We start from the raw sequence: 25435 nt of genomic DNA, 5'->3' as shown, positions 1-25435 counted from the left end.
GTGTTACTCGATGCGCTTGCGGCGTTCTCGCGTATTCGCCCGCCTCCCCCTCCTCCTCTCTCCCACCTCTCCTCATCGTCGTCTATGCTGCACACGCGTGCTTCTCGTGCGCGCTTCTACACGCCTTCGTTGCTCTCTTGGCGATGGCTCTACAGAACGCGCTCGGGCTTGCCGCGGTATATCGCTCATCTCGCCGAAGTCCGCCATCGCTAACACTGAGGCGGCCGCAAAACACGTCGGTGTGCAACGAAAGACAGGCTCCAACCCGGCTTCGCCGGCCCCTCTCCCCTTCTGCCGCCGCAAGTGGCCCTGTTCTTGTGTGCTACTTGCGCTCAGGTTGCATCATGAGCGTCACTCCATTGTCGCCGTTCCTACAGGCAGCAGTAACCAGCGTCTCTCCTCCAACCTCAGCGACCCCGGCTGATACCGTAGCAGGGTCTACAGCTCCCGCTGCCGAGCGAGTTGTCCGCGATGGCGTCTCGAAGCGCTACCGCGTGCGGGCTAACTACTTCCTGGTCGGCGATTTGGTCTGGGTGCGTCCTGCGAAGCTGCCGTACTGGCCGGCCGTGGTCGCTGACTGCGATGAGGCAGCAAACCGCGTACGAGCCCGCTTGATCGTACCGCCTCCCGCGGCCGTGCTCGCGGCAAACCTCGCCGAGGAGCAGCGGAAGTATCGGAGGCGCGAGGAGGCGCGACTCGGCAAGATGCACAAGAAGAAGGCTGAACCGGCGTCGTCAACCGCGACAGGAAACGAGGCGTCGATTGTCCACGGTCAGTCATCGCCGTTGGGGCTTGGAGTGGATAGCGGCACGCTGTCCGCCAGCGGCGGTGCCGCCCCAGCGCCGCCGGAGCCGCAATCAGACGTGGTCACGGCCAATGGGCAGGTAGTGTACTTCTTTGACAAGCTGCGCACAACGGAGGAGCTGGACGTCTGCCTGGAGAATCGTCTGCAACGCAACAAGCACGACGTAACTCTCTATGAGGACGCCTTCACCCAAGCTGTCCTGCAGGCAAACCGACTCGCGCGCATCTCTCTCAGCCCTGAGAAGCTGCAGCCGTACGAGGTGTGCGCTGTGGGCATCGTGCACAGCCTGATGCGGGCCCATATAGAAGCACCGCGCCAGCCGAACACCGGGACGTTCGAGCCACAAACCGGGCTTATTCGCCTCCGCACTGGGCTTGAGAACGCGGCGCGGGACTTGGCGGGCTTTGAATTCATCTGGGTGCTCTTTCAGTTCTCATTCGCCGCCCCGATGGCTTCCGGGGAGGGGCAGGAGTCGATGCGCAAGTTTCGCGAGGCGAGGGAAGCCAGTGCGTCTGCTACCACAAAACCTGCGTTGGCGGTGCCAGACTCCGTGCCTGCTACGGCCGAAAAAGCATCGCCGACAGCGGATGGACACGTCGATGTTTGCCGCGACAGCGACGGCGAGGCGCTGTCGGCGTGGTCGCTCTCCTCTTTTCGGCGGCGGCAGGGATTCGATAGGGCTGCCGGTTTCAAGACGATGATAATACCCCCTCGTGATGAGGAATGGCGCGGCGTCTTTGCCACACGCAGCCCGCACCGACCCAACTTCATTGGCCTCTCCTGTGTGCGCCTCGTCGCAGTGCATGGCCTGGACATTCACATAGCCGATCACGACTTGCTGCACGGTACGCCGGTGCTGGATATCAAGCCGTACTTGCCCTACTGCGACGCCCACCCGGACGCGCGTGCGGGGTGGGTCGAGGTGCTGGACGCCAGCGGCAAGGGGAAGGGCGATCACAAGTATGATAGGCAGACAACGCAGGTCCATCGAGTGAGTCTCGAGTGACGGAAGGCGTGCGCAGGATGGGCCCGTGGGGGAGGAGTAAGACACGAAACGAATGGAGGGCGCATCCTTTCCGCCGTTATAGTATGCAGCAGGTGTTCACGGCACCGGTCCTACCTCACACTGCAACCGCCAGCTTTCGGGGAGGTATGCAGTGTAACGCATGTTTCATTTTCTCGTGTAACGCGTAAGCAGACAGAAGAAGCGTGACAACACCGAAGAGGACTACGCACACGCTTGATGCTGCAGTGGTCTGAGACGAGGCATCGAGCCAGTCGGGTGTTGCGAAACGAACGGCGACATCTCGGGATTGCTATGGGGGAGAGCACAGAGAGAGAGAGAGCGAGAGATGAACGGTGCGTGCGCGTATGTGATCATGGTGTGTGCCGCTCTTGTAGTCCTCGTCATTCCTCTCCGCTCATGTGTACCGCCGCTCTTTTCCCCGTTTCTTGCGGCCGGCCTCCTCCACTGGCCTTCACGTGCTACCCCTACTCCCATCTTTCTCTCACTCTCTTGCTCACTTGCAGAGGAGTCTATCAAATCACAACTGTTTTCGGAACACAGAAAAGGAAGCTACACACCCGAGAGGAAGAAAAGCAGAAGACCGCATACACGCACGCAACCGCCTCACCATCACCACCCCACCTCTCCTCTCCCGCGTCTGCCGGTGTTGACACCGTAGAGACTGGTGCGGTGAGCTTTTTGTTGGGAGTCCTTTACCGACGCCTCCACACAGCGAAACGCTTCTCTTTTCGGCCCTCCTCTCCGTCTTGGACACGAAGGGGGTCACGCAGGGACCTACGCCCCCATCACACTCTCTCGCACGTGCCTTCTCACTCTGCTCGCGTCCGCTGTGTGTGGCGTGGGATCGCTTCTTCCTCGGCCCCGCCGCTGCTTCGTCACCGCGGGTGCATCTGCGGTCCTTTTCCGTCTAATTCGTGTTGTGCGTTCATCTGGCGAGTGGATTCGTTCTGCTGCTGGCGTGTGCTGTAGTGTTGTTAATCCACTACCTCGGGTTTATCGCTGCCACAATGCCGTCATCCAACGACCTCCTTGGGCCGCGTGTCGGTAACACTTTTTTGCGCAAGGCGCGTGTCACCTACAAACGCTACCTCGATGCGTCCGTGCCGCACTGTGCGCTGCGTTGGTGCTTCTTCGCCTTTTTAGCGATCCTGTACGTGGCCCGCGTGGTCACCTTCGGTGGCTTCTACGTAATCACCTATGGCCTGTGCATTCACCTGCTCTACCTGCTCCTGCTGCTAATCACTCCGCTGTCGGACCCGGATGAGAGCGAGGGCACGCCGCTGCCAATGACACACACGGACAGTGACGAGTACCGCCCGTTTATGCCTAAGGTGCAGGAGTTCGTGGTATGGAAGCAGATGTTCACGGTGCTGTTCGTGTGCCTCTTCCTGACCATGTTTTCCTTTCTCGACATCCCCGTCTTCTGGCCGATTCTCGTGCTTTACTTCCTCGCGCTGTTTGCGACGCAGGTTGGCGGGCGGGTGCGACACATGATCAAGCACGGCTATGTACCGTGGAACGCTGGCAAGCCCAAGTTCGTGCCCAAGAGCACTTCGTGAGGAAGGGTGTAGAAAGGTGGTCGCCTGCTCATCATCTGGTCCCCCACCCCTACCTTCCTTGTGCTGGTGTGTGTCTGTCTGTCCTTCCCTTTCTGTCTCTGTGCTTCAGGTTTCAGTGTGTGCATTACGTATCGCTCATCACCCACCACCACCACCACCACCACCACCACCTGCTGCTGCTGCTGCTTTCTCTGGCTCGCTGCTCGGATGGGACCGGCAGAAAGACACGGGCAAGAGTCGAGCGCGCGCAAAAGTGGAGGTCTGCGTCGCTGTCGCAGAGGATGAGCGAGCGGGGCAAAGACCAGTCGACGCGGCGTGGGCGAACAACGGGTCATACACAGCACCTCCTCTCCCCACAAAAAAAACGAATCGAAAGGAAGAGGCGGTATGCGTTGAAGGGCAGCATGCGCCCCCTGACCTCCCCCTTCCCCCTTACCATGCTGGCTTTGTGACCACCACTCCTTTATTGGCTCTTGCCTACGTTGCTCTCGGCATCGGTGGACGCTTGTGCGTCTGTCGGATGGTACGCACTTGCATGTTTTCTGGCGCGTCCTTGTGTTCCCTCCGATGTGCTTTCTATGCTCGTGAGTGTGCGTGGCCGTGGGTTGTGTTGATGCCTATCGTTCGGCGTGGGCGGTCGTCTCGTCATCTCGCTCCCTCTTGTCTTCCACCTGCGTGTCTCTCTGCGTGTACGCGGACGGGCGAGGACGTCGCGAGTGTACTTTCGATTTTGTGTGTGTGTGTGTGTGGGTGTGCGTGTGCGTGTGTGTTGCATTGTTTTGGTTGGCCCTGCATTCCCTTTGGTTTTTGTTTCCGCTGGCGTGCCCATGTGCAGAGTCACTTTCCCCACAGAGTTTGCCCAGAGCGAGCGAGAGGGAGACGAGTACACACGAATACACCCACACAATGGGGGGGGAGGCTGCACAGAGTAGAGCGAAACACATCGAAGAAAGGGGCTGCCTAGGGGGCTGCGTGGTTGCAAGGCGGGACCGCACGTTTTTCCTATCCGTCCCCCGTCCTCCACAGACTCACAGGCCTGTCGGATGTGCGACCTGTGCTTGTCGAAAAACGCGGGGCGCTAGGCGGGGCGGATACGAAATGCCAAGCTGTGTGAGGTGCTTACCCTCCTTGCCTTGGCATGCGCAGGTCACCCGAACCCCCTACGCGGAAGACGAACCGACACCCGCACTCGCACATAGGGACAGGCGAGAAGATGCCACTGCCCTCGCTCCCTCCCTCCCTGAGGGCCTTTCACGCGCGTTGCACCTGTACACCGCCGTCTTGCCCTTCATCTCTGTAGCATCGAGTGTTTGTCAGGGAGGCGAGACGGACAGGCTGCGGCTTGTCTGAGTTGCCGACTCGATACTGAAGGAGGCTGAGAGGTGGAGAAGTGTGAGGGTGTGGGAGGAGGGTGGCGGCATGCGATGGGTGACAGCTGCGCGCAGACACTAGATGTTTCTGTATCGTGTGCGCCAGCAGGCACTACCGCCATCCTTTTCTCTTGCATTTTTGTCGTTTCGGTTGACGATCTCGCACGCATTTCGGCGTTGTGGCTTTGATGATTCTGTTAAACGTCGCTCTGGTTACTGTCGACGATCCGGTTTAACACACTGACACGCTCACTGATCCATGCGTGGTGGACATCTCCATGGACCCTCCCCACCCGTCTCCTTTGTCAGACAGCAGCAGTGCGTATGCACGAGGTCACAATGCAAGCATCGTACCACCGACTCGCTGACCACTCGCTTCTGTTGTTGTTCTCGTATCTCCCTGTGCGTAGACTTGGCTTGCTGACTCTGCCGTGACAAGAGATTTCTCTGCTAGCTCCTCATCTCCGGAAAACGCTTCGCAGCATTGCGCGCTCTATCTGCTACCCCATCACCCTCTCCGTTGCGCTCGCTCTCCCTATCTGCCTCTCGCCTCTCTCCTCTCTGTGCGCGCGTGTGTGTGTCTGCGGTTTGTGCGACTGCCTGCTGCTCTGCCTGTGTATGGGTGTGCTTTGGTTGGTGAAGACTGTTCATAGTTGTGTGCCTTGCAGTTGTTTTACGCGTCATCTGGAGGACGTCTGCGCCAATTTCTATCTCTGCTCTCGCCTCTGCTCTTCCTCCTTCATCTACTCCTACTCGATCGACGGAGGAGTGCCGCTGTCGCCGCCGCCGCAGCAGAGCCGCTCAAGAGCAAAACGCAGATTCAGTGGAAGAAGGAACGAAGGAAAACGACCGTCCTCAGGATCACTGGGACTTGGGTGAGCTAGACGGCGAGACAGAGACCCAGACGCAGAGGTAAAAGTACAGCGGGTGCTGCGGGACACCCCACAGCATACACATAGCGTGCACCTGCTTCGTCCCCACCGCTCTCTACCCCCTTCAAGTGACAATCATCGCTTTCCTCGACAGCCAAAACCGGCGCCATGTCGAACGAGAAGGGCGCGTGCCAGACCAAGAACACGGTCCGCGTGAAGGACGACGACAAGGAGGAGAAGGAGATCATCCCACTGGACAAGGATGACATTGCGCTGCTGAACCTGTACGGCTCCGGCCCCTACCACGCAAGCATCAAGGAGCTTGAGGAGTTTGTGAAGTCGCACGTGGAGGAGCTGAACAAGATGGGTGGCATGAAGGAGAGTGAGATGGGTCTCGCGCCGGCTGTGCAGTGGGACCTGAACAGTGACCAGAAGGTGCTGGAGCGCGAAAATCCACTGCACGTTGGCCGCTGCGAGCGCATCCTCAACAAGGGCCAAGACGATGCCCGGTATGTGATCAGCATCCGCGAGCACGCCAAGTACGTCGTCACCATCGGCGAGCGTGTCGCACCGGAGGATATTGAGGAGTCCATGCGTGTTGGCATTGTCATGGGATACAGTAAGATCCAGATCGAGATCCCACTGCCGCCGCGCATCGATCGATCCGTGTCAATGATGCAGGTAGAGGACAAGCCCGACGTGACCTACGCCGACGTGGGCGGTGTCAAGGAGCAGATCGAACGCATTCGTGAGGTGGTGGAGCTGCCCATAACACACCCGGAGAAGTACACACAGCTGGGCATTGATCCCCCGAAGGGTGTGCTGCTCTATGGCCCTCCCGGCACCGGCAAGACGCTGCTGGCCAAGGCCGTGGCAAACCGCACGGATGCCACGTTCATTCGTGTGATCGGCTCCGAGCTAGTGCAGCGGTACATTGGCGAAGGCGCGCGCATGATTCGGGAGATCTTCCAGCTGGCGCGCACGAAGAAGGCGTGCATTATCTTCTTCGACGAGGTCGACGCCGTCGGTGGCAGCCGCGGCAGCGGCGACGGCGATGACGAGATTCAGCGCACCATGCTGGAGATGGTGAATCAGATGGACGGCTTCGACTCACGCGGCAACATCAAGGTAATCATGGCGACGAACCGGCCTGACACGCTAGACCCCGCTCTGACTCGGCCGGGGCGCATGGATCGCAAGCTCGAAATTGGTCTGCCGGACTTGGAGGGCCGCACGAACATCCTGCGTATCCATTCGCGCTCTCTCTCATGCGAAAAGGACGTGCGGTTCGAGTTGATTGCCAGGCTGTGCCCAAACACCACCGGCGCTGATCTGCGGTCGGTTTGCACGGAGGCCGGCATGTTCGCCATCCGCGCCCGCCGCAAGACAATCACCGAGAAGGATTTCCTGGACTCGGTGAACAAGGTAGTGAAGGGCCAGCACAAGTTCAGCGCCACTGCCAAGTACATGGTGTACAACTAAGCGTTGTGGGGGGCGGCTGCCCTGCGGCGGTGCAAGGCGAGGAGAAGTGGCTGCGCATGTGTATAAATGTGTGCGTGCGCGTGTACGTGTGGATGATGCGGCGTGCCGCACCGAAGCGACAACACACACACACACACACTCTCTCTCTCTCTGTTAGACCGCAACAAGGAAACAACAACAAAAACGACGATGTCAGTGGCAGGGCAACGGAACGCGATGTGCGGCAGAGGGAGTGAGGGGAGGCGAAATGTAAATGGGAAAACGGACAGAAACGGCAGGGCAGTGTGTGTTTGTGGGGGAGGGGGAGGGTGTGCATGTCAAGCAGAAGACAGTGTCATAGCATATGCGCACAGACACACATTGGGCGCATCGCGTTCCCCCTCTCCCCTCGCCCTCTCGGCCGCTCTCCTGCGACGATCTTGTTCTCTCTCGGGCTTGTGGCGGTTTTCTGCACAGTGGCGGTCGGTTTCGCGTGCCACCGCTTCCGCCCCCCATCCTCCTTCCCGCAGACGTCTTGATACAACAGCGAGCCGCTTGTTGTCTTTTCTGTGCTTTTAAGATGAATGATTCGCATCGGTGTGTGTTGTGTGTGTCCGAGATAGAGAGGAAGAAGGCAGCTGTGCACCTTCCGACCGTCCTAGCCCCCCCCCTCCTCTCCCATTCCCTTCACCCCCCCCCCCCCCCGAGGCACGCCTCTGTTTTGATTGGTGTGCTCTTATCTTGAACACACGACGAACAACAACAAAAAAGAAGCGACAAAGACAACCGCCCGAGGACCGCAAGGGTCGAAGGGGCGATCATTTTACTCGATACTGATTGTGGTCGGGGGCGGGACAAGGCAGCAGGGGCGGCGGGTGGTGGCGGAGATACAAGCAAGGGCAGCCGCCTCGCTTGGTCTCTCTTTCCAGCCTTCCGCTTGTCGTCTATTTTCGGTTCACGCGTACCCTCTCCCTTCCAGCATGATGTGGTGTGCACGTCAGCAGGCCCGCATGCGACTCTGTGGGTGTAGCGGAGTCGAACCGGTGCCACATAGAGACGGCATGGAAGAACGCCGAGAGGGAGTGCGATAAGCGCTGCGTTTGTGCGTGTGTGTGTGTGCGTGTGTGTGTGTGTGGGTGGGCCGGCGCAGCACGTCTGTGCGAGAGACCGCCAGCGACTCCTTTCTCCTTTTACTTCCGATTTTGTCTTCTCATCCCCTCCCGCTTTCACGCTCTCCCCCCTGCCGTCATAGCCGCAGCCTGAGACACTCCCCCTCCTCTTTCCTCGCCTGCTTCGGGTCTTGCCAAGCCCGGCTGGACACTGCAGCGCTGTCACCTCGGCCCCTTCACGAGTGCCCCTAATGCGCAGCTGCGGCCTCTTCGAGCAGGAAGGCACAAGGAAAGGTAACGCTGGTTTCTCTGTCGCCCCTTCTCGTCTCTCCGTGTGTTTGTGTGTGCCTTCACATATCCAAGGAGCGGGGCGTGCGTGGCTGTGACGGAACCCGACCGCTGAGAGCGCAGCGCACGTGCCTCCCTCTCCCTCCCTCCCATTCGATGAGACCCGTACACAGAAACAAAAAAGAGAACAAGGAAGCGGCAAGCCGTCGTGCAACACATCTTGTAGAGAGGCGCTCACACTGGGTCACAAGCGGTACGCATCTGGCGCGTGGCCACCTCGTCCAAAGGTGTGCGCGGAAGTGAATAGACATTATCTATGTGTATACCAGAAGCAAGCCGGTAGAGATTCGAGAGAGGGCGGTACTTCACGATAAGGGAAGAGAAGACGAGGGGGCGTTTGGCGACAAGACCGAGTCGACTCGCTGCACCGCCATCCCCTTCCCCTCCTCTCTTCGCTCGTTCCGGTGCGGCTTCCGACGACCCGTTGCTTTACACAAATACACGCACAGACGCCCACTCTGTGATTACCTTTCGTTTTCTTTTGTCTGGCAGCATCGGTTGTGTGATGATTTCGACGCAGACGGCGAGCTCGATCGAGGTGGCCGTCCGTGTCCGCCCCATCCGTGGAGAGATTCGCGAGTCGAGGACTGCCTGGCATGTCGACGCGACATCCCTCACCGAGATCGCACAGCCGGATTGCGCCTTCACTTTTGATCGTGTCTACGATATCGCCGCGACGACGGCAGAGGTGTACGAGCGGAATGTGCGTGGCAACATCGTGGCGCGAGTGGCGCAAGGGTATAACGGTACTGTGTTCGCTTACGGCCAGACTGGGAGCGGCAAGTCGTACACCATGTTCGGTGACACCGCGACCCGTTCGCCTGGGCTTATTCGCCTTGCCGTCCATGACCTCTTCGAGGCTGTCGGTGCGGAGCAGCAACTGAAGCCCTACATGCACACGGAGGTGTTTGTTTCTGTGTTGGAGATCTACAATGAGCAGCTGCGTGACCTACTCCGAGGCGGCGACGCCGGTGGGGGCGGTGCCAATGGTGCACCATCCGCCACCTCTGCTCACGGATGGGCGTCTGCGTCGTCGCCACCGACCACAGCGTCTCTCTCGGCATCGCCGCCGGTGCTTAGCATTCGTGAGAACGCGTACGGCGTGTACGTGCACAACGCCCTTCGCATGCAGGTCGCGTCGGAGCAGGAATGCACCAGCATCATCTACACCCACGCGGCGTCGCGGGTGTCGGCGGCGACGGCGATGAACGAGCACTCCAGCCGCTCCCATTGTGTGATACGCATCTCGGTGGAGCGCTCGCACTACATCGAGGACGCTCTCTCCGAGGCTGACGGGGAAGAAGACGAGGATGAGGGCCTCGCTACACAAGAGGAAGACGACGAGGATGACGGGCGCGCCTCGTCCACACAGACTGGTCTGAGCGGCACGAGCAACGCGGGGCGTAGAGCGGCACGCTGTGCCGGAACAACGGCAAGGGCGAAGTCTGCGAAGCACAAGAAGAAGGTCATCTCGACGCTGAACATGGTCGACCTGGCGGGCTCGGAGCGGGTGGCGAAGACGGGTGCGACGGGAATGCGTATGATCGAGGGTGGCCATATCAACAAATCTCTCACAACCCTGGCCACCGTCATCGACCGCCTGGCAAACGAGGCGAGTCATCCGCACACCGGCGGTGCCGCATCCTTCATCCCCTACCGGGATTCGCGGCTGACACATTTGCTGAAGACCGCCATCGGAGGCAACTCGTTCACGGTTGTGCTGTGCTGTATCACCCCCGCCATCGAGAGCGCCGACGAGTCGCGCAGCACCCTGCAATTTGCCTCTCGCGCCAAGCGCATCAAGAACAAGGTACGCGTGAACGAGGTGGCCAACGTGCACACGCGCATGCGGGAGCTCGAGGGGGCACTGCGGCACACACGCAAGCTCCTTATCGCCCAGACGCTTTACCTGTGGAGTAAGAATCTGAAGATACAGAAGTACGAGGCGCAGCTGCCCCATATCGGGCAGACGAATTCGCCACTGAGTGAGCACACGCCGGCCGCCTCTGGCCCACCTCTGCTGATGAACCGGCAGCAACAGCAATCCATGATCATTGCGCAGCTCACCGCACAGAATGATGCACTGCAGGAAGAGCTTCGCGATCTCAAAACCCGAGTAGAGCTCGCGCGCGAGGGTGGCGGTCGTGATGGTGGTGGCAATGTGTTGACCTGCGCTGGCGCTGGCGCCCTTGCCGAGCTTGTTTCTTTGCGACAGTCACTAGATTCCACTCAGCAGCTCTTGAAGGAGCGCGAGGCAACTCTGGAGGCGACGCAGGCATCCCTTCACGAGCTAGACGGTCTTTGTCGGGAATTGGAGGGGGAGAACAAGGCCCAGGCGGACAAGATCAAGGCGCTTGCTCGGCGTAACAGCGAAGCCGAGGAGCTCATGTGCGCTGTCGAGGAAGAGCACGGGGCGCTGCAGCAGGAGGTGAAGCTGCTACGCTCGCAGCTTCAGCAAAGTCAGGCGCGGCTGCTGGAGAAGCACCGCGGTGACGACTACCTCGCCGAGCTCACGACATTGCATGTCGCGCATCAAAACCTGCAGCACTCATATAACCAGCTAAAGGAGAAGGCGGACCGCGAGAAGGCGGAGCTGATGCAGCGCTTGACCCGGCTAACCGAGAGCAACAATACTCTCGAAGACGAGCTCGACGAGGCCAAGGACCGCGGCAGCCTCATCAATTCGCACCTCTGGCGTCTGCTGAGCGCTGCAGCGCAGGTGACGCAGGGAACGCCATTGCAGATTAACGATCCAGCAGCTACCGTGCGCGATACCCAGGTGATGGAGGCTGTGCGGTCTCTCACAAACGCTGCTGCGATGGCGAACCGCAGAGGCAGCGACGGCGCCGGAGCTGGCGAGAGCGTGAACGAGCTTCGCAGTCGCATCCGCTTGCTCGAGGAGCAGCTTGGCGCGAAGGATGCGCAGAGGGACGTGATCATTGACGCGAAGTTGAAGCGCATTCAGGGGCTAGTGCTGCGCCTTAACAGCGTCAACATTGTTCTCATCGAGGAGATGCGGCAGTGCTTCCACGACAACGAGCTGCTCCTCGAGATTGCCATGAAGACGTCCAAGACTCAGAAGAAGGTGGAGAAGGCGGGGCTGACGATGCGGTCGCTGGAAGCTGCGTTGAACCGGGCCCGCTTGACACAGCCGCCGCACAAGCCTCTTTACCACAACTGACCAAGTGATCGTTTTAGCTGACGGCGGAAAGGGGGGGGGGGGTGGTGGAGGTGGACGATGATTGCAGCGACGGCGCGATGCGGACGTAGTCGCACCCACACCGAAAAACCCAAGACGGCTGAGAAGGAGCACACCGCACATTGCGGCGCTCTTATTATTTCCATCGTGTCGTTGCTTAAATCCCTCTCTCGCTGCCGGTCGGGGTGTCCCCGCTTGTTCTGAGGCTGAGCGCAGTGGACCGGCGTCGGAGACGGAAGGGAGGTTGCGGCAGAGAGGAGAACGTGTCTCACCATGCTTTCGCTCGCCGACCGCGCGTAAGGGCTGTGTGGATGCGTACGTGGTGCTCTGGAGAGATACGCACACAGGGAGCCAAAACAAGAAGAGCTGCTTCAGGGGGGTTCGGCATCAAATATGCATGCACAGAGGAAGACCACTCGCACATACGTGCGTGCGCCGCGCATGTGGGGTGAGGGAGGAGGGCGCCCACTGCTGCGCATCCGTGAACGATGCTAAAACGAAAGAATTGCAGCGACGTTCTGCTGCTGCCACATACGGCGCTTCGCTTCAATGTCTTGGTGTGCGACTCCTTCGTCATTCTAGTCCTTTCATCGATCGCTCCGCTCTTTTTCCCTTGACTTCTCGGGTGCCGACGGCGGCGGTGCGGGGCGCAGTAGCTGCGCTTGACTCTGTGACGTGCAGAGGTAGGGGCATGCGCTTGATTGCCATCCCCTTCTGACTTCCCCTCCTGGCACTCCACGACGCTGTCTCGCCCTTTTTTCTGTGTTTTTGTCTGTCCTTTTAGTTTGGCGACGGCGCTGTTTGGATCGCTGACTTGATTAGGTGGGGCAGTCTCTCCTCCCTCTTCTCGCTCCGTCCGGCGCTTCACAGGTGACGCCGCGAGCGATGTCGTCCATTCAGGTGTCTGGCCGTCATGGCTCCTACGCGACGCAGTTTTGGAAGCCGTCTGTGTGGGCGGTAGCAGCTTCGCGATTCCGTAACCGCGCCGACATGCGCGCCGCGTACAGTCGTAAGGCGATCGATCGGCGTCTTGTTCTGCCACTGGACAGCCATAACTGGATTCGCGCGCTTGAGGTACTGAATGCCGGCTACGCACGTCTCGGTCGCACCCCCGAGCACTTCAAAATGGTGCTGAGGGATATGGTGGAGCACCACGGCCCCTACGCTGAGCGAGTCACGCTTCCGTCGTCTGCCTTCGCGCCTCCGTGTCCGACGCAGTCACGTGGGGGCCGCGACGGCGCAGAGGCCCGGGTCTTTAGCGGCGACGGCCAGCAGCTGCCCAGCACGCCTACTGAAATGCCAGCAGGCAGTGAGGGGGCCGCCGACATACTGCCAGCTGTGGACGCGTTGCGCGACAGGGCCTACGCTGGTGAGATTCCGTCAAACCGCTCCCTGTGGGTCACCCTTGTGTGGTCGTACTGCGCTCTTGACCAGCCAAGCAGCGCCCTCGACACATTCCATCTCGCTGCGCGCCGCTTCCGCTTCTCGTCGGCGACGATGCAGCACATGGCGACGTTGCTGCTGCCCGTCCTGTGCCGGCACGCGCAGCTGGAGGAGGCGACAAAGTTGTACGAGACCTACTTGAAGGTGGATGGCACCAAAGAAGATGCGGATGGCGCGCCGGCATCACGGCACCACCGCAGCCGCATCGAGGACGCCGACGCTCGACGATGGCTTGCCGAGGCGGCTGCTCGGCGAGGCGATTGGAAGCGTGCCCAAAACTTCGCCGGCGATGCACGTGGGCCGGCAAGCAGTGCATCCGCCGCTGACGACCACCCTCACGCCATTACTCGCGGCTCGCCATCGCGTCGGACGATCAGCTCCCTCTTCCACGACACGGCCAGCTCAAAGACGCCGGCCCTGTCGCCTGGTGGCGCACATCTTTTTGCCTCTTCGGAGGGTTCCAGCAGAACAGAAGGCCAGCAGGTGACGCCGCGCTCTGCAGCGGCGCCGCCAGCACAGCCAATGCTGCAAGCACTCAGCCGCGAGGCGGTGCGCCAGCTTTTTCGCTGCCTCTGCCGGGGCGGCAGTGAGTCGGGCTCGCACTCGCAGCTTCGGGATGCGCTCTGCTGCTGGGAGCACCTATATGGCCCTGTGCTAGAAGCTGCATCTACCGTTGACAGGGATGCCATGGGCAGATGTCGTGATGGCAACCCTTGCCGTCTCACGCGCCCCCCGCCGCTGGAGGACGTGCACGAGTTGCTGAACCTGTTCGCGTCCCACCGGCGCTGGAAGGAGTCTCTTTCCGTGTTCTGCCACCTCTTCCTGAACAGGCCCGCCACCGTGTACGTCACTGCTACCCTCGCTGACCTTCAAGTGCTGTCGTCTTCCACGGGAAGCAGCGGTGGCCCATGGGCTGCATCCGCGAACGGCGAGACCCCCATCACAGCACCAGTCCTTCGACTCGATGCCACCACGCTGAACATTTTGTTCTCGTCCCTCCCCGCCGCTGCGGCGCCGCTGCTGGTGCGAACAAGGAAGTCGACACCCACCTCCACAACGACGGCATCCGAAGGGTGCAATCACGAACAGCTGCCGCCGCAATCCCACGCCGCCAGCGAGGAGTTTGAGCTGCGGCTGTCGGCATCCGCTGTCCCCGTCACCGTGGTTCGCCTCCTTGATGATCTTCTCCTTCTTCGAGATGACATGGTGCTCACCGACTTCGTAATGGCTGCCGTGGGACCGGCGCTGCTGCAGGTGGGGCAAGTCGAGCGCGTCTTCGACCTTCTTGCGCGTACGCCGATGATGGTGGCGGCTTCGCAGCGCCAGGCACCAGTGTACGTGTCTGCAGAGCATCAGGCTCGGAAGGCGGAGCTGGTGGTGCTCGGTTATGCCGCGTTCGCGTTGTGCTCCTCGCCGGCACGGCGGCACGACATGGTGCAGCGGCTACCTCACTTGTTTCCGCCGGAGGTGGTGCGTCACTTTGCCACAGGGGGCGAAGGCAACACGCCAAGCAGCTGCGCTATCGTTGAGGGCCGTGTTGTGTTGGAGAACGACTCGGGCACCGCCACGGTGTCTTCCACTGCCGTCACGATGAAGTCGGATGACACGGTACCGCTCAACGGCAGCGTCGATTCCTTGCAGTCCCACACGCGTGCCAACACCGTGAGCACCACAGCACTGTCCCTCCTTGACATGAAGTGGCATACCCCTACCGCTGCCTCTGCTTTCAGAGGAGGCCCCCTCAACGTCCCTACCCGGCCGGGTCGCCGATCCAGCGCCGCCACGCTCACCTCTCTCGCCGATGACGCGATGCGCCGCGACTACGTCCGTCTGCACGAGCGTCGCCGCGACGCCTTCACGGGCAGCCACGCCGACGCCGAGCGGGACCCGAGACCGATTCCAAAAGGCTTGCACGATCATGCGAGCGGATGGGACTTCTTCGGTCGCGGCGGCGAGATGGTTTTTGCGAACCACAAGCGCACACCGCACCCCTTCACGATGCAGCCGAAAGTGATGCGCGATCTGCGCAACCCCTACCGAGGATGGAACCCGCGCCGGAACAGCTCGCTGGCGCACAAGGAAAACGTCATCAAGTGGAATGGCAAGAGCGCCGTATGAGTTTGTGCGGGGCGGGTGGCACCGTCATGGCTGGTCACGCGTCTGTGCGCGTGCGCGTCCTCGCAGCGCGCCACACACTCGCGCGACGGATTTCGCAGACGTTTTTTTTATAAGTCAGAGGGCAGCTCTCTCCCTCTCTCCACCCCCTCTTCCGGTCTGCGAACAGCAACAGCAACCTTGCGTCAGCGCCACCACCCCCTTGTTCATCTCCGTATCCGTGGGGCCGCCAACCGTCGCATGCTCCGGTCCAACACCGTACAGCGCAGCGTTCCGTCGAGCTCTGCAGGGCCTGCGCGAAAGTTGGTCTCTCGTTTCTTCCTCTTCCTCTCCCGTTCTCCAGCGTGGCGTGCTGTACCTTCTCTGCCCGCACTTGCGGCGTACCGTGTTGTCCTTAGTTGTGATGGCGGCTGTAGTATGACGATGACAAGCGGTGAGGAGGAGGAGGGGCAACGGCTCGACGCGACTCGTGCACTGCGCGCAGCGCACTTGAGCAAAGCCCCTACCGGTGCGTACGCGCTTGATTAAACTACGTCTCTGTCTCTTTCTCCCGATTGTTCTCTTGTAGATGTGCGTCGTCCGTACGTGTGGCACTTGAGGTGACCATGAGCAGCTTCCAAGCACACGTGGCGAAGCTAGCGCGGGCGGCGGAGACTGTCTCTGCCGACGCCGAGCAGGCCCCCCCGGCTGTCGCGATCCCACTGCACGAGGCCGCACAGTCTCTGCCGCCACACATCATCACCGCGACAGACCCGGTCAAGCTGAACAAGCAAGCCTCGATTTTCCGCTGCCCTGCATGGGCAGGTCTGCCGTCGCGGCCTTTCCATCTTCACTGTGTGCGAGGCAAGGTGCCGTATCCTGCCCTTGGCCTGCAGAGGTTTCCGTACTACCTCTTTGGCAAGAACCCAGTGTGCGATTACGTGCTGGAGCACCCCTCCATCAGCTCCGTGCACGCCGCGCTGATCTTCAACAAGGAGCACGTCTGCTTTGTGCTGCTTGACCTGGGCTCCACCAACGGGGTGCGACTCGAAGGGAAGCGTGTGGAGCCGCGCAAGCCCATCCCTATCGCGGTCGGATCGGTGCTGCAGTTTGGCTACAGCACGCGCACCTACGAGCTCCGCGCGGGGGCGCCGCCGCAGCTGAAGCGCCTTCGCGAGGAAGGTGACGAAGATAAGGCGGCGCAGCAGCACGGGTCGGGGCTGGCGTCGACGGACAGTGGACTCTGCGAAGCAGATAAGGTGTCGCTCTCTGCTGCTGTCGCCGGCGGCACTGCCACTTGCTCGGCGACAGCGCCAAGTGCTGTGGTCACTTCGTCCACCAGCGCCGATGCCGCTGTGCCCCCGGCCCCCGAAGGACAGGTAGCAAGCGAGCAAAGAACATGCTCCGTGACTGCAGAGGCTGCCACTTCCAGTGCTCACGGCGCCGTCACCAGCGCTGTTGGACGGATGACTGAGCCTGCGGCGACGACTGTAATGCATACAGCTGCGGATGCAACCGGCGGCTCGCCGGCAGAAGCTGCGACTGCCTCTGCAGCGGCGGAGTATGCCCCCATTCACCTCTTCCAGCTCGTCATCAAGCACAAAGACGTTGAGAACCCTATCTCGCGCGGGCGCAACAAAGGCGAGATCATCACCCGCTCTCGCGCCGACGCACTCGACATGGCGCGTTACATTCTGGCCGATCATCAGCGGCGAGTGCCAGTCGCTCCGGCGCTTGGCTTCTCGCCATGGACCCCCGAGGAGTTCGTTGCGGCTGTCGACGAGTACTGTGAGGTGTCAGCGAAGAAGAAGCGCGGCGATCTGGGAGTGGTCGAGAAGGGCACCTTCGCGGACGAGATCGACGAGGCGGCGTTTAAGCTGCGCCGCGGCGAGGTGAGCGCGCCGGTGGAGACACAGCTCGGTATCCATCTCTTGTACCGCTGCGATTGAGCGTGCCCGCGTGAGTGCTGAGGCCAGGCTGCGTGTATGGGCCGCAGTTATCCTTTTACCTGCGCGTGCGTAGTACGATGGCGTGGGTGGAGGAAGAGGCCAACGCAAAAGAAAAAAATAGGTGAGCAGCTACGGCTCATTTTTCGTGTGTGTCTGTCCTGGCGTATTTCGCGGGTGGAGTGGGGGGCGGGGTGGATGAAGGATAGCCGCGGTGAGGCCAACCAAAGGCAGGGGGACGGCGCTGTGGCCGTTGACGGCGCCTTCGTCGTTTTCTTCACTGTGAGAGCGGCCATAATCCTTTCGTATTACGGTCGTTGCGGCATCCGAGGACGCCGTTCCGATGCTTATGTGCTGCCTGTGAGTAGCTGCCCATCCGTGTTTCTCTCCGATCCTCTTCTTCCTTCTCTCTCCTGGTCACGCCGCTCTCGTGAACCTCGGCTTTCTCTCTCACGCATACCTGTTTGTGTCGTCATCTCGCCGCTAAGCAGCGCGCGTCGTTCGCGGAGCCCACACATATCAACTCGCACAACGCGCACACACCTCCAAACCACAACATATTTCAATCTCGCACTTCATATTCGGCAACTCTTCTCTGGGCGCACGCGCAGAGGAGGAAGACAGAGGACGAGGTGCTGGTGGCGCAACACGCAAACGCAAGGTGAAGTGGTCAAGGCGCACACGCACGCGCCCATACAAGCACTCGACACGTGCACTCGCGCACACATCTACACGACCATATCCTTTTCTCTTAGGTGTGAGTCGCTGTCGCTGTTGTTGTGGTGACGCTATACGTCTCACTGAACCGCCTCGTGGCCACCCACCGAAACCCATACTCCCGCACCCATACTCGCACCTCCGCTTCACGTGCCGGCCGCCTCGCGCATGGCCCATCCCGCCGCGTGGTGTACGTCTTTCTGCTGCTTCTTCAAAATATAGGCACCCTTTCTTAAGATCGTAGCCTCCGCTCTATTTCTTGCCAGAGCGTGCACCTGTCCTCTGTTTTTGTATCGTCTTGCGGGCACATACTGCCGTGCGTCTCACACGCCCTCGCCGTCGACGTCTGCCTTCTCGTGTTTTGGGGTCGTTTCTCACGCGAGGGTTTGTCGTGTGTGCCCCACCACCTTCCCCTCTTCCTCCCCCCCCGTCGTCACTGCTTCCAGGAGAGCTGGACACGTTGCACGCGCCCCTTGGATCCTTCATACACCACCGGTGTAGCATCGCGCGCATACGACAGCATCCTCATCCGTTGCTTTTTTTTTCTGTTGTTGCTCAGCCATGTCGCTCTCCGCCCAAGGCTTATTGAAGCTTCTCAACGAGAAGCATCGCCGCTACGAGGTCTTTGAGCAGATCTCGTTGGCCGAGGCAGCGAGCGGAGCGGCTCTCTCGTCAAGGCGTGTACTTCGCGGCTCTGTCGTCGTTCCGGAGGCGGACAATCACAGCGCTGGTGGCGGCGGCATCACCCGCGTAATCCCGACTGCTACAGTGGTTGTGCGCACGCCATCCCCGCAGCTCTTGCAGCTCCCCTGGCCTCTGTCACAGCCGCAGGCGTCGACTCCAACTCAAGCGCACGGTCGCATGTACGTGTGCGAGCTGCCGGAGGACACGTGGAACTTGATTTCTGCCGTCGCTGCCACGTCGGCGCCGTCGCAGCGGCAGTTTGCCTTCGCCAACGAAGCGCCGGCTTTCTGCACCTCACAAAATCCTAGCATTGTGGACGCCCGGGACGGCTCAACCGGAGAGAGTTCAGTGCAGGCGTCGCCAACGACTGCTACGGTAACTGCCATAAGCACCCTTGACCACACGGACCATACAGAGGAGGTGCGCGAGGAGCCGGAAAGTCTCAGCAACCATGACAGGAGCGTGTCCACCTCAGGTCTAGGTCCAAGCTCGGTGGCCACAGTGGGAGGCATTCAGCTACCACAGTTGTCTTCCCCGACAGGGCAGCGCGTCATGGAGCTGCCCGCATCTCCGCAGGCGCTGCAGACGGCCGGAGAGGACGTGAGGAACGCCTTGAATGCGGCACTGGTGGGATGCAGAGGGGCGGACGCGAACTCAACTCCGCCGCAGTCGCCGCAACGTCAATCACCGGGCGCAGCCGCTGTCGAAGCTTCTGTAGGGAAGCAGAACAATACCGTCGCTGTTGTACTGTGGGTTGCAGGTGATGCTGCTACTACAGGGGCGGTCGACACCACGGACATGGGGCAAGTGGGGGACGCTCTCTACACCTTAGCTGCGGCACCACTTGGCACGCCCTCGCTCCGCCGCGATCCACAGCGCATGACTTCGACCGCCACTGCCCCTCAGAAGGCTGCCTCTGCCGCAAGCACCACTGCTGAAAGCACCGAAGATATTGCCGGCGGCAGCACACAGCTGCCAGGGTGCCTCTGCTTCGCTGTACGCGATATCCATGAGGCGGAGAGCAGCGTCACCGACATGTTGACGCCACGAGATCGTCGTGTGCAGATGCTGACACTGCAACTGGAGTCAGGCGCGGCTGTCTATGCAGCGAAATGCCCGTCGGATGTCTTTGTGCGTGTTGGCAGCAATTCGCCAGGGTGTGCGCTCACGTCACCGTCGGAGATTAGCAGTGGTGCTGTCGCTCTCTCATCGCGCCCCTCTGCCCCGACAGTGTCCGTTTCCTTCGTATTCCACAAAGGCGGCATCACGCGATGCATGGCAGCACTGCGGCAGCACTCGCCTGGGCTCGTCTACGCGTGCCGTGGCAGCCGCAATAACTTGTCTCTGCTCCTGCAGGATGGTGCAAATGGAGCTACAAGTGCCGACGGAATCAGCACCTGGTCGCCGTCACGAATCCGAGGTGCCTCGAATCCATCTGAGCTGCCGGCGTCGCACGGGGTGCACCGATTGGGCAGCGTGCATCTGGGGCTTCCGCTATCACCAGCAGGGGGAAGCACAAGCAGCGCTGGCGCCCAGCCGACGCAGCCGCCAGAGGACGAGATGCACGGCTGGCGCCAGCGGCTCTCCACCCATGCGCTCTTCCGCAGTGGCGCCCGCGGCGTCGGCGACATGCTCTCGAACTACACCTCCAACTCGCGCTACGAAGCCGTGGGCGGGGTCGCGCCGCACTGGCCATCCGCGTTGACGAAGTTCGAGCAGGAGGCAGACCACACCGATGATCGTCGTGGCAGGGGAGACAGAAGGGTCAGCAGCGCCACACGCGCACGGGCGTCGGCGACGAACTCGCCGGACGAAGCGCAGGACTATTCCAGCGCCTCCTCTTTTGAGGATCTCACGGACGAGATGACGGCCATACGGCTTGGCGCATGCTACTCTCCTCCACGGCCGGTCCTCCCAGTGGATGGCGGAAGCCGCACACCATCGCCGGTGACCGCGGCGGACTGGGAGCGCGTCTTCGACGTTCCTCCGGAGCAGCAGCGCCATCCACACCAGCACGGGGACCTGCCGGAGAGCCACAACACACACGGTGCGACTTCGACAGCCCTGCCGCCTCAGACAAGGAGGCTGAACGCGGACCGCTATCGTGCCTTCCGTCAAGCTGTGTACGAGCGAGGAGGGCTGAAGGACAGCAGCATCCGCTTCGAGGTCTGGTGCTACCTACTCGGAGCCTACCGCGTAGGCTCGACCGAGGCCGAGCAAGCCGAGGCGCTCCGAAGTGGCGAGGCGCTCTACACGCGCCTCACCTCACAGTGGAAATCGTTTCTGCCGGAGCAGGAGGCGCACTTCGCCACTTACCGGTACGCCAAGCAATCCATCGTGAAGGATGTACAGAGGACCGACCGGGCGCACCCGGCCTTTCGCGAGGATGACTCCGACATGCTCCGCGTGCTGCAGGAGCTCTTGCTGGCGCATGTGATGCTGGACATGGATCTTGGCTACAGCCAGGGCATGAGCGATGTAGCGGCAGTGGTGTTGCTTGCCGCGTTACCCTCACTGCCCCCGGCACCACATCTGTCGCCGGCGTCTGAGGCCGCCATGTTCATGTGCTTCCGCAAGATACTGAGTGAGCACATGTCGGCGAACTTTGTCATTGAGGGGCGCACGGCGGGCGCGCCCTACGCGGCTGTGAAGGGGCTGCAGCGCAAGCTGTACCAAGCACAGGTACTGACGCGGCACTTCCATCCGGGCTTGTACACGCATCTCAAGAAGAACTGCATGGCCGATGACATGTCATTCTGCTTCCGCTGGATACTCGTCTGCTTCAAGCGCGATCTGCCGAGCATCGAGGACACGATGCGCTTCTGGGATGTGCTCTTCGCTTGCCCATACACCACGTCGTACGAGGTGGTCGTCACGGTGGCGTTACTCGGCGCGCTCGCCGCACAGATCATAACTCACATACAAGCGTATGAGACGCTCCTACAGTTCACGAACGGGCTGAGGAGTGAGATAAGCCTTGACCAGATTGTTGTGTGCGCACGGGCGTTCTATGAGAACGTCTGCGTCGCCGAGACACGCGAGCTGCGCCGTCGTCTGCGTCTCCAGAACGCGGAGGCCGCCGCAAGGACAAGGGGCAGTGCGGCAACCGGCGGCGCTGGTGAGCCCCTCCCCGGCTGGTATGTTGGCCCACACAGCAAGGCAGCGGCAGTGGCGGCGGCCGTGCCACCTGGAAAGGTCGACGACGACGACGACGAATCCGACTACTTCCCAAGCGTCGAGGACATGGTCGCACTGTTTCTCAAGACGGACGGACCTCTCTGAAACGAGGTCGAGAGGCGCGAGGTGCGACACAGCCACGACGCTTCTGCTTTTTCATTGAAATAAGCAACAACTGCTGCGTGTGTGTGTATTTCTCTGCGTGGGCGTGCGTGCGGGGTAGCGCGCGGTCCCCCCTCCCCTCCTTCGTGTGTTCCCTCTCTCTTCACTTGTCATGACAGGGGAGAAAGATGGAGAGAGAGAGGGGAGGGGAGGAGGGCGGCGGCAGAGCGGCTGACCTTCTTCCTCGTTCGTCTCGCTAGACACCTTGCCACCAAGCACACACACACACACACACACACACACACACACAAAGGAGTGAGTTTTAGGGCTCATGCACGTGCATGTGAGCTCGGGCGTGTCGGAGGGTACAGACTGCACCGGCGTACGCAAGGCGACTGAGGCTGTCGCTGTTCCTTGTAACTGCCTTGCTCCCATGCTCTCTCGATTTCCCTGGCTAGCTGCTCGCTCGGGGGCACGGTTGTACTGCGAGCAGCAGACGGCCCTTTGGTGAGGCGCGCGGCACTCGCGCACAGGCGGACACTTCATTCGTTGTGCCCATCCCGCATGCGACTCTTCTGAACTTTCTGGGCGCCTGTTTGCCTTGCTTTCGCTCCTTGACACGGGAATGCCTCAGGCGGAGTCTGCGTGCGTGTGCGCGTGCATGCCATCCGTCGGAGGACATGCGCATTCACTTCTCCTCCGCTCACGAATAAAGTCTTTTCCTCGACCGAAGAAACAGCAACAACGGCAGAGGGTAAGCAAACGCAAGCGCCGATGCCATGACTATCGCTGACGCCTCGCTCTCTTACACACACACACACAGAGAGAGACACAAACTCGGGGGAGAGGAAGGCCTACGCTACTCTACCGATGCTCTGCATCAGAGGTGCCGACAAACGAAGACGTAAACAAAACCCGGCACCGACTCAGTTGTGCAAACCGTGCGCGCGGGCTTTTTTTTCTCTGCCAAGATGCCCACCACTACCACCGCAGCTCTCCCTCGCTACCGTCACCGAGAGAGTGCCAGGTCGGTCGTCCAGAGACTTCATGCGATTCCGGTACAACTGTTGCCCCCGCACGTCTTCACGCTACAGCACGTCGCCAGCAGTTGCGATTCTGACACCGATAAAGATACACCTTCCGTTTCGCCGGCAACAGCGTTCAATGTTACCGCGGCTGCCAGCGAGGGCACCACAGGCGACGCGTGCGCTGAGCTGGGTATGAATTCCGTCTGCTTGGTTACCACTGCCGCTGCCGCCGCACCGTCGCCGACGCGTGCATCCGCGACTGGCGAGGGAGCGCTCATCTCTTCTTGTGCGTCGCAAGCGGCTGAGCAGCGCTTAGCCTACGAGGTGGCCGCCGCACACGCGCTGCGCGGCGGTCGTGTGCTGTTCCTCAGCGCCCCGACGAGTCAAGCCTTCTCGCTGGCAAGGTTTGCGGTGACCATCGAGAGGCAGTGGATGGCGTTGCAGCCACGGCGGCAAGAGGCACTAAGTGCGCGGCAAGCCGACACCGCAAGGCTGCACCATGCCGACAACGTCACACAGGTGGGCTGTGCAGAGCGCACTGCCTCGTCACCGGCTTCTGCTCGTACGGCGTCGTCGGAACCGTGGTTGCAGTCGCTCAGCTCCGAAGCCCAACTCCGAGTCCGTCAGCGAGCGGTGCTGGACGCTGTACGGCGAGTTGAGGTGCTGCCTTGCACTTCCATGGAAGACTTCTACGCCGTGTGCCAGGCCTACACGTTCCCCACCGTTACCGTAGAGGACGATGCGCCAAAGACTTCGGCTCCAGCAGACATGCCAAACTCGCCCTCCTCAATTGTGTGTGGTGTAACAGGTTCGCGCGGCAGTGAGCAGCCGCGTGTGTCGAGGGAGCAGCAGATGAGGGGCGAGTTGGTGTTTCCGTCCTCGCTGTCTTTCACGGATTCCGGTGCGGTGACGGTCACCACTGCTGCCGCTGCTGCTCCTGCCTCATCGTTGGCAGCTCTATCCGCTGCCGCGTCGTCCCCCACGGCTGCTCGCACCTCCACGCCTCATGAGGCAGACATCGTACCGCTGTGTATCGTGGACGGGTTTATGGGGCCAACGTCGACGTCTGCGCTGCTCGAGCGCGCGTCCGGTCAGACCATCCCGCTTCTGCATTACGTGCTGTGCCTTCTGCAGCGTCGTCTCAAGTGTGCGGTGATGGTGGTGGAGGCGGGAGGGAGCGTGGCGAGAAGTGATGGCAGTGGTGGTGGCGCTTGCTGGCCTTCCTCCTCGTCGCCGTCAGAAAGTCTGACTTCTTTGAGCTCTCTCTCGGGCGGGCGTCCACGGAGCCGAAGCAACGGTTGCGGTGCCTTACCATCTCCTGCGATGGTGCTTGCTGCGTCAGACCTGGTACAGCGGCTGCGCTCTCCCCACATGCATCCGTCGCCAATCGTGCCCGTCTCTCACGCCGCGTGGTCCCTGGCGCAGGTACCGGCGGAGCGCTTCAGCGAGGTCAGCGGTGAGGCCGAGCGTCAGCCAGGAACGAAAGCGGCGCGAGCCGATGGCGCAGCTGAGCACTCGGCGCGCACGTGGCTCTCGCAGGCACCGCCCGTCTCCCTCCATGACGTGCAGTTATCTGTAGCCTACGTCGAATGGGATGCTGTGTGGCGCCCGCTGCGGCACGGCGACCGCCACATGGAGGCGTGCGATGCTAGGAACGGCGCCACCTCACGGCACGATGGGCTCCTCCTCCCTTTCAGCGTGGCATGGCGGTACCGTGTGCACCTCATGAAGACGACTGTTGGCGAAGCTGCCGGCACGCGGGTCGGCGGTACCGATAACCTCCTGCAGAATCGCCAGAGCCGTCCGAGTGGGCCTCTCTGGCCCCCTTCTCGTGGCTCGCGTCGATCATCGGGAGTGCTGACGTGCTCCTCTGGCACACCCTGCAACATGCAGTACATTGGTTCATGGATGCAGAGCTGCCAGTGGCGGTACCTGTAGATCCTAGCACTGGCCGCTGAGGGCTGTGACGACGGCGTTTGCGTAGTTTGTGTACGCGGAATTGGTGGGTCTGTGCGTGCGTCGGTATCTGCGTATGTGTCTGGCTAGTCATGTTCGTCCCTGCTACTGCTATTCTTCCACTCCTTCCCCCACACACAAACTGACGGCTCTCCTCGTGGCTGTCAGTTGTGTGCACGTTTCTTCCGAGCAGGTTGCCGAGGCAGGCATCGCTTCAGGAACACGGCTAGCACACACGCGGCGCCGGGGGTCCATAGTGCCGCTCCGGTGCCGCGCGAGTGCTGTTCGAGATGTGCGCATGACCTCTCTCTCGCCGACTCGCTCTCATTCATGCATTTGATCCCCTCACCGTCTTCCTTGGCACATGCGTCTTTCTACGTCTGCATATGTGTGTGTGTGTGTGTGTGTGTGTGTCCGCACCTTCTGTCTCTCGTGCGTGTACGCCCGCCCGCGCCCCCTCACGGTGCTGATCCACACGGCTGGCGGACGCGTTCACAGAGTACGTGAGCCCATACATACAGATACCCCATACACAGCA

The 25435-nt window shown here is 61.1% G+C and overlaps 8 protein-coding genes across 8 annotated transcripts; all 8 read left to right on the top strand.

The window, feature by feature from the left end:
* Window positions 1–344: 344 nt before the first annotated feature.
* Window positions 345–1811, top strand: LMJF_22_0590 (conserved hypothetical protein; the record flags this gene model as incomplete). Its single annotated transcript, XM_001683158.1, has 1 exon — window positions 345–1811. The coding sequence occupies one exon, from the start codon at window positions 345–347 to the stop codon at window positions 1809–1811; it is 1467 nt and encodes a 488-aa protein (XP_001683210.1).
* A 1028-nt stretch (window positions 1812–2839) lies between these two features.
* On the top strand, window positions 2840–3391 carry LMJF_22_0580 (rer1 family-like protein; the record flags this gene model as incomplete). Its single annotated transcript, XM_001683157.1, has 1 exon — window positions 2840–3391. The coding sequence occupies one exon, from the start codon at window positions 2840–2842 to the stop codon at window positions 3389–3391; it is 552 nt and encodes a 183-aa protein (XP_001683209.1).
* Window positions 3392–5801: 2410 nt separating this feature from the next.
* LMJF_22_0570 (putative proteasome regulatory ATPase subunit 1) lies at window positions 5802–7115 on the top strand (the record flags this gene model as incomplete). The annotated part of the gene is made up of 1 exon (XM_001683156.1): window positions 5802–7115. One exon carries the CDS (start codon window positions 5802–5804, stop codon window positions 7113–7115), a length of 1314 nt encoding a protein of 437 aa, XP_001683208.1.
* A 1941-nt stretch (window positions 7116–9056) lies between these two features.
* Window positions 9057–11732, top strand: LMJF_22_0560 (putative kinesin; the record flags this gene model as incomplete). The annotated part of the gene is made up of 1 exon (XM_001683155.1): window positions 9057–11732. The coding sequence occupies one exon, from the start codon at window positions 9057–9059 to the stop codon at window positions 11730–11732; it is 2676 nt and encodes an 891-aa protein (XP_001683207.1).
* A 903-nt stretch (window positions 11733–12635) lies between these two features.
* On the top strand, window positions 12636–15311 carry LMJF_22_0540 (conserved hypothetical protein; the record flags this gene model as incomplete). The annotated part of the gene is made up of 1 exon (XM_001683154.1): window positions 12636–15311. The coding sequence occupies one exon, from the start codon at window positions 12636–12638 to the stop codon at window positions 15309–15311; it is 2676 nt and encodes an 891-aa protein (XP_001683206.1).
* A 602-nt stretch (window positions 15312–15913) lies between these two features.
* On the top strand, window positions 15914–17236 carry PAR45 (putative peptidyl-prolyl cis-trans isomerase; the record flags this gene model as incomplete). The annotated part of the gene is made up of 1 exon (XM_001683153.1): window positions 15914–17236. The coding sequence occupies one exon, from the start codon at window positions 15914–15916 to the stop codon at window positions 17234–17236; it is 1323 nt and encodes a 440-aa protein (XP_001683205.1).
* A 1275-nt stretch (window positions 17237–18511) lies between these two features.
* LMJF_22_0520 (conserved hypothetical protein) lies at window positions 18512–21916 on the top strand (the record flags this gene model as incomplete). The annotated part of the gene is made up of 1 exon (XM_001683152.1): window positions 18512–21916. The coding sequence occupies one exon, from the start codon at window positions 18512–18514 to the stop codon at window positions 21914–21916; it is 3405 nt and encodes a 1134-aa protein (XP_001683204.1).
* A 1217-nt stretch (window positions 21917–23133) lies between these two features.
* On the top strand, window positions 23134–24879 carry LMJF_22_0510 (conserved hypothetical protein; the record flags this gene model as incomplete). Its single annotated transcript, XM_001683151.1, has 1 exon — window positions 23134–24879. The coding sequence occupies one exon, from the start codon at window positions 23134–23136 to the stop codon at window positions 24877–24879; it is 1746 nt and encodes a 581-aa protein (XP_001683203.1).
* Window positions 24880–25435: the final 556 nt, after the last annotated feature.

This window comes from Leishmania major, chromosome 22, assembly GCF_000002725.2.
Source record: "Leishmania major strain Friedlin complete genome, chromosome 22".
Taxonomy (NCBI): Eukaryota; Euglenozoa; class Kinetoplastea; order Trypanosomatida; family Trypanosomatidae; genus Leishmania; species Leishmania major.
The sequence above is the reverse complement of the archived record's forward strand: the minus strand, read 5'-3'. Positions and strand labels throughout refer to the sequence as shown.